The sequence below is a fragment of the Mustela lutreola genome, chromosome 12, assembly GCF_030435805.1.
Source record: "Mustela lutreola isolate mMusLut2 chromosome 12, mMusLut2.pri, whole genome shotgun sequence".
Taxonomy (NCBI): domain Eukaryota; kingdom Metazoa; phylum Chordata; class Mammalia; order Carnivora; family Mustelidae; genus Mustela; species Mustela lutreola.
In genome coordinates this window covers 82829685-82843190 of record NC_081301.1, presented here as the reverse complement: position 1 = coordinate 82843190, position 13506 = coordinate 82829685, and the positions used below count along the sequence as shown (strand labels likewise).

The following is a 13506-nucleotide window of genomic DNA, read 5'->3' as shown; positions in this document are numbered from 1 at the left end:
TGTATTTTGTTTTCTAGACAGCTTGGTTTGCTATTGTGATTATTAGCTTTATGGTAGATTTTAGGATTGATAAGTCTCTTTCCTTCTAGTAAATAATGTGAAGTTTCATTAGTTTTCCTATATTTCTGATACCAAAATGGTCATTTTGAATTCTGTAGGTTAGGATTGAAACTAGGAATTATATTTATAGAATTTGAGAGTAATGTTTGAAGAGATTATTTCCTTTTCAATGTAAATTTACTATTTGACTAATGAAAATACATCAAATGGGAGGGTATTCGGGAAAAAATCAAATCTTTGTCCTTCTGAAGTTTTTGTGTATATAACTGTATATATTGACATTTTACTTATTTATTTATTGGACATTTAAAAATTTCTATTAAATAATCCTAGCTTGAGAAACAGTTTAATTCCATTTACCTAAGTCATTTCCTTTTCCATCCAATTATGTACACTTTTTCTTCCTCAGTTTTAAGTAGAGAATAATTTTTTTCTGTGTGTCTAGATCTGCACTGTTCTATACTCACTGGCTCTATATGTAGTTGTTTACACTGATTAAATTTAAATAACATAAAAAATTAGTTCTTTAGTCACATTAGCCACATACAAGAATTTAATGGTCTTAAGTGCCTGGGGCTGTTATTTCAGCTCGGATAAAGAACAATACCATCCTCATAGAAAGTTCTGTGGGACCGCACTGCTCTAGATCATTAAATGTATATTAAATAGCTATAAGATTTAAAGACCCAAGAAAGATAGGGAATATTAGAAAGCTTTTCTAGCTATCTAAAAAATATGAGCCTTTCCTTGATACTGACATTATCTTTTATTCTTTGTTTTTATTCTTCAGTTGGTAATTACATAGAAGCTTGCTGGATTTATGTTTATAATAAAATTTAATCAGTTATTTACATTTGACTTTGGTTATAGAATTGTTTCAAGGGCAATGTGGTATGGTAGCAGGAGCATAAAGTCATGAATAAGGTATCTATCTAGTTTTGTGACATTAGGTAATTTGTTTAATCTTCTATCTAAAATTCATTACCCTTTAGAGATAATCAGTTTTGACAGTCTACTGCACATAAAATAGAGGTGAAAATGTTAAGGCGTGTGCACACACATACACATACACGAATGAATAAGATCTTTATATACTGTGGAGTGATGGATCTCCGGGATGTTTAAGTGAAAAAAGTAGTTATGTATAGTACGCCAAAGAGCAGATGGTACAAATACAACTTGCATGAGGTTGTCTAAATGGCAGAGTTGGGACTACAGTTCAGCTACCCTAATACTTAATTCTGGATTCTTCTTCTTAGAAAACTATCTAAATATCTGTCATTGTGACATAGAAACATTTTGTAGGCTGTTTTTGTCTTTTAATTTTGTTTTTTAATAAAAAGACTTCTTACCACATATAAAAAAGTTTAAAATGGGGGCGCCTGGGTGGCTCAGTGGGTTAAAGCCTCTGCCTTCGGCTCAGGCCATGATCTCAGGGTCCTGGGATCGAGTCCCACATTGGGCTCTCTGCTCTGCAGGGAGCCTGCTTCCTCCCCTCTCTCTCTGCCTGCCTCTCTGCCTGCTTGTGATCTCTATCTGTCAAATAAATAAATAAAATCTTAAAAAAAAAAAAAAAAAGTTTAAAATGTATTGTTCTCCAGGGCTGGCTTGGTTTTCCTCTTTTAATTACATAATTGAGAAATATAACTTAATATGTAAAAATTCACTTTGTCCCTGGTCTTCTCATTATACATGTCATGGACAAAGACATTTCTGTTAGCCTTACATTTCAGCTTGTGAGTCTGTCTTACCTTCTATTAAATTTTTGTGTTATAGTCTTAAAGATACAAAATTTATATTTTTATTTTGAATTTTAATTTTGCATCATCTAAACTGTTAAAATTAACTTGAAGGTGACAAGTAAAAGTCGTTCGGAATTGCCGGATATGAAACCAGGTGGGGCCAGTCTTGAAGAGATCATGCAGAGAGCTTATGATTCCTTTGATGTTCAGCTTACAAGCATACAGCTGCTTTACAGCACAGTTGGTAAGTATATAATGCATTACTTATTGATTTTTTTTTTCCTGAGATGATTAGGTTTTTAGACCATTTCTCTGAAGACCTTCATCCCAAATATGTTAACTTTTATATTTTTGGGATGCCTGGATGGCCCAGTTGGTTAAGTGTCTGCTTTTGGCCCAGATCATGATCTCAGTGTCCATGGATCTCAAGGTCCATGATCTCTTAAGTCCTGTGTTGGGCTCCTTGTTCGGTAGGGAGGCTGCTTCTTGCTCGCCCCCTCCTCCCCATTCTCTCTCTCACTCACTCTCTCTCAAATGAATAAGTAAAATCTTTTTTTTTTTAAATGAGAGGCACCTGGGTGGCTCGGTGGGTTGAGCCTCTGCCTTTGGCTTGGGTCATGATCTCAGGGTCCTGGGATCGAGGCCCGCATCAGGCTCTCTGCTCAGCAGGGAACCTGCTTCCCCCTCTCCCTCTGCCTCTCTGCCTGCTTGTGGTCTCTCTGTCAAATAAATAAATAAAATCTTTTTTTTTTTTAAAGACTTTATTTATTTATTTGACAGAGAGAAATCACAAGTAGATGGAGAGGCAGGCAGAGAGAGAGAGAGAGGGAAGCAGGCTACCTGCCGAGCAGAGAGCCCGATGCGGGACTCGATCCCGGGACCCTGAGATCATGACCTGAGCGGAAAGCAGCGGCTTAACCCACTGAGCCACCCAGGCGCCCCAATAAATAAAATCTTTAAAAAAAAAAAATGAAACTTGTATACTTTTGAGTAGGAAGTAATAGTACACCGTGTCTAAGAGCAGTATCTCAGGTATTTGATTTTACTGCTCGAGAGCCATTGTCAGTGTTTGGAGACACTTTTGACTGTCACAGGTGAGAAATAGGGGCATTACTAGTATCTAGTGAGTGGAAGTCAGGGATGCAACTAAATGCTACATTGTAGAGGAAAGCCACTCCATGATGCTTATTTGGCTCAAGTATCAATAGTGCTGCGATTGAGAAATCCTTTGGACAAGGTTGCTTGAAGATACTGGCACATATTTAAAATATTTGTTTTATATAGGACAATCACAAGAGGCTGCTCAAAGCCAGAGGCATTCTAGCCTGGGGCCTCTGACACTCCAGGCCATAAACAGCCACACAAAGACAGAGGAGGATGTTAGGAGGATTGAGGAGGGTATCATAGGCATATCTTTACCCTGTTCACTTTTGATGGAGTCTTTGCTGTTGATCTAGTTTTTAGATGAAGTCCGCAGAGCCAGAAATTGTCAAGAGCCACTAAAAGTAGATAGTGAGAGAGACGCAAGACTAGTTGATCCCTTTTTCTACTATGTCATCCTGTTTCTGAATCCCTAGAGTGTTAATAAACATTTAGATAATTCAACAGTTGGATTGATGGATGTTTTAGAGATATGTATGTATATGCTCAAATTTTAATTATCTGAGCGAACTAATAAAAAGAGAAACAATGAGAACCCAAAGTAATGGTTATTAAAAGTATTAAATTGTATATTCCTGGAACATTTTTATGTTCAGTTTGGGATAATAAACTTGATTTCCATTTTTAGCATATTCTGATTGGTGTAGAAAAAGCCCAGAAGTGTAGTGGGTGGCAAATATAAAGTATTTATAGAAAACCCATTGTGTTTTTTTCCAAGGAGTAAATAACAGTATTGTGGCACGTTTGGTACATTTTGGTCATTAATTTTTAAAGTCCATGAAGTGTACTTAATATTTAAGATGTTGGGATGCTTTGTGAAGAAAAATTTAAAGTATTCCATTATTGCTGAAAATTACTGGAATTATTTAGAATTGTTTTTGTGAGTGTTAACTGTTCTTAAATAATTATATCTTTTTTAGAGTAATGTATTTTTGGCATTGGGGTTACTTTAGGTAATTGTCATAAACTATCTTGATAAATACTGAAACCCTTCTAAATATTTTTTTATCTGTAAATTGAGAATAGAAGGAAATATTTCACTAATCCTGATACCATTAGAATTTATAAAATTGTAATAGTTCATTTTACTTTTTCTTACCAGAATAATTAGATTCAAAGTGTAATGTATATGAAGATACATTGTACCACACAAATTTCACGTTAGCAGAGCTGGATATAAACTTCAACTTATATAGCCTTTTGGCCATAAGCAAATTAAAAATTCCTCTTCCCAGTTTTCTAAAATGAGATGATTAGACATCATTGTGAGAATTAAATGAAAATTTAAACATTGCCTGGAGCAGTGCCTATTAGAAATCTTGAATAAATGGTAGCTTTCATTAATACAGAAGAACTGTACTTTTCTCTACCTTCCTTTTTCTTTATTGCCTTAGAGCCATTTTGGGGGGGTGCGTTATGTATCTGTTGGGTGTAGTGACTAAATGGATGCACAGTAGATTTGGTTAAACTATGTTGTTGGGTTTTTAATAAGCCTTTTCCTGTTGAAACAGTCTTTGAAGCAGTGAAAGGGAAACGAATTTACGTGCTCATTTTGTGTACCTGAGAAGGTAGCATTAAGATTGTGTAGATGGGGGTGCCTGGGTGGTTCATTGGATTAAAGCCTCTACCTACAGCTCAGGTCATGATTTCAAGGTCCTAGGATTGAACCCCATGTCGGGCTCTCTGCCCAATGGGGACCCTGCTTCCTCCTCTCTCTCTGCCTGCACTCTGCCTACTTGTGATCTCTGTCTGTCAAATAAATAAATAAATTAATAAACTTAAAAAAAAAAAAGATTGTGTAGATGTAGGAAAATTTTTCTATACCATGAAGTATATGACTACAAAGTATTAGTAGTGATTTTAGGTTTAATGTGTTTTTCAGATTACATGTGTGCTAATAAGTAAACATGTACTGTTTTCCATAATTAGGTGATAATTGGAGAGAAGCACGAAAACTCAATGTATCTACACAGCATGTTTTGGTACCTATGCACTTCAATGTGGAGCTCTCGAAGGCCATGGTTTTCATGGATATAAGGATGCCCAAGTATGTATAGTCTCTTTCATGTGATTGTAGATTCTCTAAGGGAATACCATATCTCATTGATTTTTTGAGGGGGGGTAAAATATATGTAACATAAACTTTATTTTTAAGTATACAATTCGGTGACATTAAGTACTTTCACATCCATCTTCATAACTTCGTCATCTTCTCAGACTGAAACTGTACTCATTAAATAATAATGCCCCACTTTTCCAGCCCATGGCGGTTGTGATTGATTGTTCTCTCTCTATAAATCAGGCTCCTCTGGGTACCTTTCATAAATGGAACCATGCAATGTTTGTTCTTCTGTGTCTGAGTTATTGTACATAACATAATGCCTTCAAGGTTTATCCATGTCATAGCATATATCAGAATTTCATTTGTTTTTGAGGCTGAAAAATATTTCATTGCATATATCTGGATCAAATGGACATTTGGATTATTCCAATGAAATTTGGCTGTTGTAATAGTGCTGCCATGAAGATCGATATACAAATAACTGTTCGAGTCCTTGCTTTAAATTTTTTTGTTTATATATCCAGAGGTGGAATTGCTGAATCCTACAATAATTTTATTTTTAATTTTTTGAGGAACTGTCCTAGTGTTTTCCATAGCAGCTGTACCATTATATTCCCACCAGCAGTGCACAAGGGTTCTAGTTTTTCCACCTCTTTACCATCTTTTATTTTCTTATTTTTAAAAGCAATCCTCCCCAATACATATGAAGTAGTATCTAATTAGAGTTTTCAGTTGTATTTTCCCAATGATTACTGATTAGGTAATTTTCAGGTACTTATTGGCAATTTACATATTTCTTCAGAGAAATATCTTTTCAAGTCCTTTGCCCATCTTTAATTTTTTTTTTTTTTAAGTTGCAGGAGACTTCTGTTCTGTTTTTAAATATATTCTGCATGTTAACTCCGTATCAGATAAATGATTTGCAAATATTTCCTCTGATTTTGTGGATTGCCTTATTTATCACTCTTTTGATCGTGTTCTCTGATGCATAGAAGTTTTAAATATTAGGTTCAATTTATGTTTTCTGTGCTTTTGGTGTTATAGCCAAGAAATTATTTTCAAATTCAATGTCCTAAAACTTCTGTATCCTTTTTACAAAGAGTTTTATAGTTTGAACTTTCATGTTCAGATCTTTGATAGATTTAGTGTTATTGTTTGCATATGGTATAAGGTATGGCCTCAGCTTTATTCTTGTGTATGTGGATATCTGGTTTGCCCAGCACCATTTATTGAAAAGACTTTTCTTTTTCTTTTCTCCATTGGATAGTCTTGATACTGTTATGAAAATCATTTGACCATGCTTGTGATGGTTTTTTCTGGGTTTTCTGTTCTATTTCCTTGGTCTCTATTTCTGTCTATATACCAGAGCCACACAGTTTTGATGACTAGAGCTTTGTATTAAGTTTTGGAATCAGGCGTATGAATTATCCAACTTTGCTTTCTAGATTGTTTTGGCTATTTGGCATCCTCTGAGATTCCACAGGAATTACAGGGTGGATTTTCTGTTTTTATAAAAGATACTTTGATTTTGATATATATTGCATTGAATCTGTAAATGCTTTGAGTAGTGACATCTTAATATTAAGTCTTCCAATCCACGAACATGAGCTATCTTTCCATTTCTTTGTGTCTTCTATGATTGCTTTCAGCAGCATTTTGATAGTTTGCAATGTATGTCTTCTACTTCTGTGATTAAGTTTATTTTTGATACCATTGTAAATAGAATTGTTTTCTTAATATCCTTTTGGACTGTTTATTGTTACTGTATAGGAATGGATTCTTCTGAGTTGGCTTTAATATTCTGTAACTTTTGCTGAATTCATTTATTATTTCTTTGTGTGTGTCTGTGTGTGGAATTGTAAGGGTTTTCTACATACAAGATTACTTTATCTTTGAACAAAGGCAGTTTTACTACTTTCTTTACAATTTGGATGCCTTTAACTTTTTTTGCCTAATTAGTTTCACTAGAATTTCCAGTGCTATGTTGAATAGAAGTGATTTAAGCAGTCATCCTTTATCCTGAGCATAGAGGAAGAGGTTCTGGTCTTTCATCATGGAGTATGTTAGCTGTAGGGTTTTTATTTTTTTTATTTATTTATTAAAAGATTTTATTTATTTTTATTGGACAGAGAGAGAGAGACCACAAGTAGGCAGAGAGGCTGGCAGAGAGAGAGGGGAAAGCAGGCTCCCTGATGCTCCCCCCTGAGATCATGACCTGGGCTGAAGGCTGAGGCTTAACCCAGGTGCCCTGCTGTGGGTTTTTTAATATATGACCTTTATTATGTTGATGTAGTTAGCTTCTGTTGCTAATTTGTTGGGTGTTGCTAATTTGTTGGGTGTTTCTATCATGGAAATGTGTTGAATTTTTTCAAATACTTTTCAGCAGAGGAAATGATTGTGTGTTTCTTTTCCTTCATTATATTAATGTTGTGTATTACAGTGATCTGTCTTCCCATGTTGAACCATCCTTGCATTCTAGGAATAAATTACAGGTCATGGTGTATAATCCTTTTAAGGAACTGTTGAGTTTTGTTTGCTAGAATTTTGTTGAGGATTTTTGGGTCAGTGGTCATAAGGAATATTGGTCTATAGTTTTCTTGAAGTGTCTTTGTCTGGCTTTGGTATCAGAGTAATCATGGCCTTAAAATGAGTTAGGAAGTGTTCCTTTCTCTCCCATTGTTTTAAAGAATTTGAGAAGAATTTATATTCTTTTAAAATGTTTGCTAGAATTCACTAAGTGAAAGCCTTTAATCATGGGCATTTCATTATTGGGAGATTTTGGATTACTGATTCAATCTCCACACTAGTTATAGGTCTCTCCAGGTTTTCCATTTTTTCACAGTTTAGAGTTTTGGTAGGTTTACATTTCTAAAAAATTGTCTACTTCATCTTGATTATCCAGTTTGGTGTAAAATTGTTCATAGCTATCTTATAGTCATTCTTATTTCAGTAGAATTAGTAGTAATGCCCCTGCTTTCATTTCTGATTTTAGTTGTCTTTTCTCTTTTATTTCTCAGTCTACCTAAAAGTTCAACTCTGTTCATCTTTTTGAAGAATCACTTACCAGTTTTGTTGAACTTCTCTGTTATTTTTCAGTTGTTTGTTTTGGTTCTCTTTGCTCTTTATTTCCTTACTTCTGCTGGCTGTTGGTTTAGCTTGCTCTTTTTCTACTTTTCTTAAGGTGTAAAGTTAGTTTGTCGATTTGAGAGCTTTTTTTAATGTAAGTGTTTACAGCCATACATTTCTCTCAGTATGGCTTTTTGGTATATTCTATAACTCTTATTATTCTGTGTCTTCATTTTTACTTGTCTCAAGACATTTTCTCATTTTCCTGTACTTGCTTCTTTGACTTATTGTTTAATATGTGTATTGTTTAATTTCCACATGTGAATTTTACATTTTCCTTCTTTTGATTTCTGGTTTCATTCCATTGTGATCAGAAAAGATGCTTTCAATGATTTCAGACCTCTAAAAAATTTGACACTTGTTTGTGGCCTTCTTTATGGTTTGTCCTGGAGAATGTTCTGTGTGTATTTAAGAAAAATGTGTATTCTGGTCTATTTTTGGTCCATTTTTGTCAATAGCATTGTTCTCATCCTCTTTTTGGGCTTCTGTTTGTTACATCAGATACTGAAATGGGGTTTTGAAGTCTCCTGACCGTAGGTCCGTTTCTTTCCTTAGTTTTGTCAGTGTTTGATTTGTATATTTTTGATCTGATGGTTGGTGCATCTATGTTTTAATTTATATCTTAATGGCAAAATTACCTTTTTATCGTTGTGTAATGTCCTTTGTCTCTAGTAGCAGATTTTGACTTATAATCTTTTCTGATTGCCTTTATTAAAGCTATTCCTTTTTTCTTATATTTATTATTTGCATGAGATGTTTTTTCCTGTTCTTTAACTTTCAAACTATTTGTGCCCTTAGATCTAAACTGAGTCTCTGGCAGACAGCCTGTAGTTGGATCTCATTTTTTTCAACCACTCTGTCATTTTGTATCTTGTATTTGAAAACTTAAACCATTTACGTTTAAAGTAAATATTGATTGAAAGACTTCCTCGAGCTCAAGGCTTTGTGTGTGAAGTATAGGGAGAAGGATAGAGGTAAGCAGTAAATAGCCTGGCCTTTTCCCATATGCTGTGGATGTGGCTGCTATTACTTAACTGCTCTTGTCTGGTGAAAGAGACCTACACCTTTCTTTGTTGTTTTTCAGAGTATAGTGACTATGTCCACTAGCAAACATAGTGTAATGTACTAAATCTTATTCTCCTAGACTGTCTTTTTAGGAAATCAGGCTGCCTTAAGACTGAGAGTCTTAAGACTGAGAGTCTTAAGGCAGAGGAATGTCAGGAATTCGGCCTGAGAAAGAGAGTAGGAAAGAAAGCCATTCTGCACATTCCACTGTTTTTTCATAATCCAGCACAAGGTGTAGTTTGATTTTTAGATATGCGGCTTGGGCTCTTTAGTTCTTACCCAGATGTCCCACTGCTGTTTTACTGTTGGCGTAATACTGCTTGTAAAGTTTATCAATATGTGGTGAAAAACAAGATGGATATGATTTCCTATTGTAAACATGAGTATGAATTGATTCCTTTTAAGCTCATTTCTATGTATGCTGGAATCTAGAAAGTTAGGGAGTACCATAAAAAAGAAGTTGATATTATTCTGAGGGACCTTGCTTTGGATTGCTCTACTTACTAGGACATAATTAGGAAGAATTTATGTCCTGTAATGCAGGGAATATGTATAGTATAGAAACAACTGAAATAACTGATTAAAATACTTATATCTAGATAGATAGAGGAAGATCATGAGAGATCATACAATGTAACAGTTGCAAATTTTTTCTGTAAAGGACCAGATAGTGAACATTTTAGGTATAAATTTCATATTGTTAGTCATAACTATTCAATTCTACTGTTTTAGGATGAATGCAGTCATAAACAATACATAATGAACAGGTATGGGTGTGTTCCAATAATACTTATCAAAATAAGTAACAGATTGAATTAGCCAGTGACCATATTTTGCCCGTTTCTAGTCCAGTGCATTATATAGTGAGACATCACCAATAAAATGGCAAAGATACCGGGAAAGCCATTTGAGCTAGTATTCTAATGATACTAAAATTGCTGTAGGTTAGGATCAGAGAAGTATAGCTAAAATAATAAAAGGCAGAAACTAAATGATTTAGAAAGATCAAATCTGAGAAGCATTTGATTTCAGTTTAGTGAGCTGGAGCAATATAAGGTGAATACGGTATTATAGAAATCTCTGGAATTGTAAAGGTATCAGGCAGCATCCTTTGAAATTTGAGCTTAAAACTTTCAAGGCAAATAAAAGGAAGTCCTTTGCTATTTGGTATGTAATATTTTGGTGCCCTCGTTTTCAGGTTGTACATTATATAGGTATGTTTAAAAAAAAATTGAGAAGAAGTTTAGATACATTGAGACAGATTCATAGTATGTACCTAAGTTAAACTAGGATAGATGGAACTAATTACATGTATATAGTCTATTGGTGGTAAAAGAAAGCTTGTAATTTTCTTAAGAAATGCAGATGTATTTTTAGACTCATAACCTTAGTCATGTGTCTGAGTTGAAAAAGTTTCAGGAAAAATACAGGGATTAAAAACAGTGAGTAAAAATGTACTCTTTGATAACAGCTTTTTTTTTTCTAAACTTTTATTTTTTTTAAAGACTATGCAGAGGGACACTGGGTGGCTCAGTCATTTAAGCATCTGCTTTCTGCCCAGGACCCTGGGATCAAGCTCCCATGTTGGGCTCTCTGCTCAGTGGGGAGCCTGCTTTCTCTCCCTCTGCCTGCCATTCATTCCCCCTGCTTGTGTTCACACACACACTCTCTCTCTCTCAAATAAATAAAATCTTACCAAAAAAAAAAAAGACTATTTAGAACAGCTTTAGGGTCACAAGAAAGAAATTGAAGTATAGTTGACATGTAAGGTTGCATTAGTTTCAGGTGGACATAGTGATTTGACACCTCGCTAGTGCTGTGCTCACCGTAAGCATAGCCACCTTTGTCGCCATACAAGGCTACTACAGTATCATTCGACTGTATTCCCTGTGCTGTACCTTTTTATTCCCATGACTTACTCATTCCATAACTAGAAGCCTGTACCTCCCGCTGCCTTTACTAGTTTGCCCAACCCCCTTCCTCCTACCACTGGTAACCATCACTTCATTCTCTGTGTGTCTCTTTTTATTTTTGTTTTTTAGATTCCATGTAGAAATGAAATCATACGGTATTTATTTCACTTAGCATTGTACCTTCTAGGGTTTCCATGTCACAAATGGCAAAACAGCATTATTATTATTTTTTTGTAATGGTGGAGTAATGTTCCATTGTATATATGTACCACAACTTCTTTAGCCATTTATCTACTAATGGACACTTGGGTTGCTTCTGCTGGCTACTATAAATAATACTACAGGGGCGCCTGGGTGGCTCAGTGGGTTAAGCCGCTGCCTTCGGCTCGGGTCATGATCTCAGGGTCCTGGGATCGAGTCCCGCATCGGGCTCTCTGCTCAGCGGGGAGCCTGCTTCCTCCTCTCTCTCTGCCTGCCTCTCTGCCTACTTGTGATCTCTCTCTGTCAAATAAATAAATAAAATCTTTAAAAAAAAAAAAAAAAAAATAATACTACAAACATAAGTGTGCATGTATTTTTTCAAATTACTGTTCTCATTTTCTTTGGGTTGATAACCACTAGTAGAATTCCTGGGTCACAGAGTGTTTGTTTTTAATTTTTTGAGGAACCTCCATACTGTTTTCCACAAGGGCTGCCCAAATTTACCTTCTTGCCAATGGTGCATGAGGATTCCTCTTTCTCTCCATTCTGAGCAGTTGTTATTTGTCTTTGATTCTAGTCATTCTGACAGGTGTCAGGTGATACCTCATTGTGGTTTTGACTTGCATTTCCCATATGATGAGTGATGTTGAGCATGTCTTCATGTGTCTGTTAATCATCTCTATGTTTCCACTGAAAAAGTGTCTATTCAGGTCCTTTGCCCATTATTTAATGGGATTGTTTGTTTTTTTTGGTGTCAGGTTGTAGAAATTCTTTATATATTTTGGATATTAAACCCTTTATCGGTTATATCATTTGCAAGTATCTTCTCTCATTCAGTGGGCTACATTTTTGTTTTGTTGATGGTTTTCTTTGCTGTGCAAAAGCTTTTTATTTTGATGTAGTCTTGTTTCATGTGCCTGGGGGGAGATACTTAGAAAAGTGTCGCTAAGGCTGATGTACAAGAGATTACTGTCTGTTTTGTTTTAGGATTTTTATGGTTTTGGGTCTCAAGGTGTTGAAACTTAGATCCACACAAAACCTGCGTGCATATATATTTTTTCTCTTTTTTCATTGATTCTTTTAAAAATCAATATCTTTTTAAAATTATTTTTTAATTTTTTTAATTAAAAAAAATTTTTTTCATTTATTTATTTTCAGCATAACAGTATCATTTTTTCACCACACCCAGTGCTCCATGCAATCCGTGCCATCTATAATACCCCCAACCTGGTACCCCGACCTCCCACCCCCCCGCCACTTCAAACCCCTCAGATTATTTTTCAGAGTCCTTAGTCTCTCATGATTCACCTCCCCTTCCAATTTACCCCTGCATGCATATATTTATAGAAGTTTTATCCATACTTTTATATAAAGCTTATACACATAAATTTTATTTTTCAGTTTTATAGCCCAGGCTTGTAAGCAACTAAGATGTCAGTTAATAGGTGATAGATAAACTGTAGCATATCAAACAGTGAATATAATTCACTAAGAAGAAATAAGCTGTCAGGTCATGAAAAGATGTAGAGAAACATTAAATGCATATTACCAAGTGAAAGAAGCCAATCTGAAAAGGCTGCATATTCTATGGTTTCCACTAGGTGACTTCTGGAAAAGGCAAAACTATGGACACAGTTAAAAGATCAGGGCTTGCCAGGACTTGAAGGTGGTAGGTAGGGGAGGAATGAATAATTGAAGCACAAGGGATTTTTAGGGCAATGAAAATACATGATATATTCTAAATGATATAATGGTTAATACATGTCATTATGCACTTCGACCAAACCCAGAGAACGTAGAGCATCCAACAGTGAGCAGTGATGTACATTGTGGACTTTGGCGATTATGATGTGTCAGTGTAGCTTCATCAGTTTCAACAAATGTACCATTCTGGTTGGGAATATTTTTTTTTTTTTAAAGATTTTATTTATTTATCTGACAGAGTTCACAAGCAGGCAGAGAGGCAGGCAGAGAGAGAGGGGGAAGCAGGCTCCCTGCTGAACAGAGAACCCTATGCGGGGCTCAATCCCAGGACCCTGGGATCATGACCTGTGCCAAAAGCAGAGGCTTTAACCCACTGAGCCACCCAGGCGCCCCTGGTTGGGAATATTTTTAATGAAGGAGGCAATGCATGGGTAGATGCAAGGGGTATATTTAAAAATATATATATCTGTAT

General features: G+C 35.3%; 1 protein-coding gene across 4 annotated transcripts in view; it reads left to right on the top strand.

The window, feature by feature from the left end:
- The window catches only part of VPS13A (vacuolar protein sorting 13 homolog A), a 224577-nt gene that overhangs the window by 60715 nt on the left and 150356 nt on the right, over window positions 1-13506 (top strand). For all 4 annotated transcript variants that reach the window (XM_059142057.1, XM_059142058.1, XM_059142060.1 and 1 more), the window contains exons 21-22: window positions 1914-2046; window positions 4893-5010. In XM_059142057.1, coding sequence (XP_058998040.1) covers window positions 1914-2046; window positions 4893-5010 — 251 coding nt within the window. The remainder of the gene's footprint in view (window positions 1-1913; window positions 2047-4892; window positions 5011-13506) is intronic.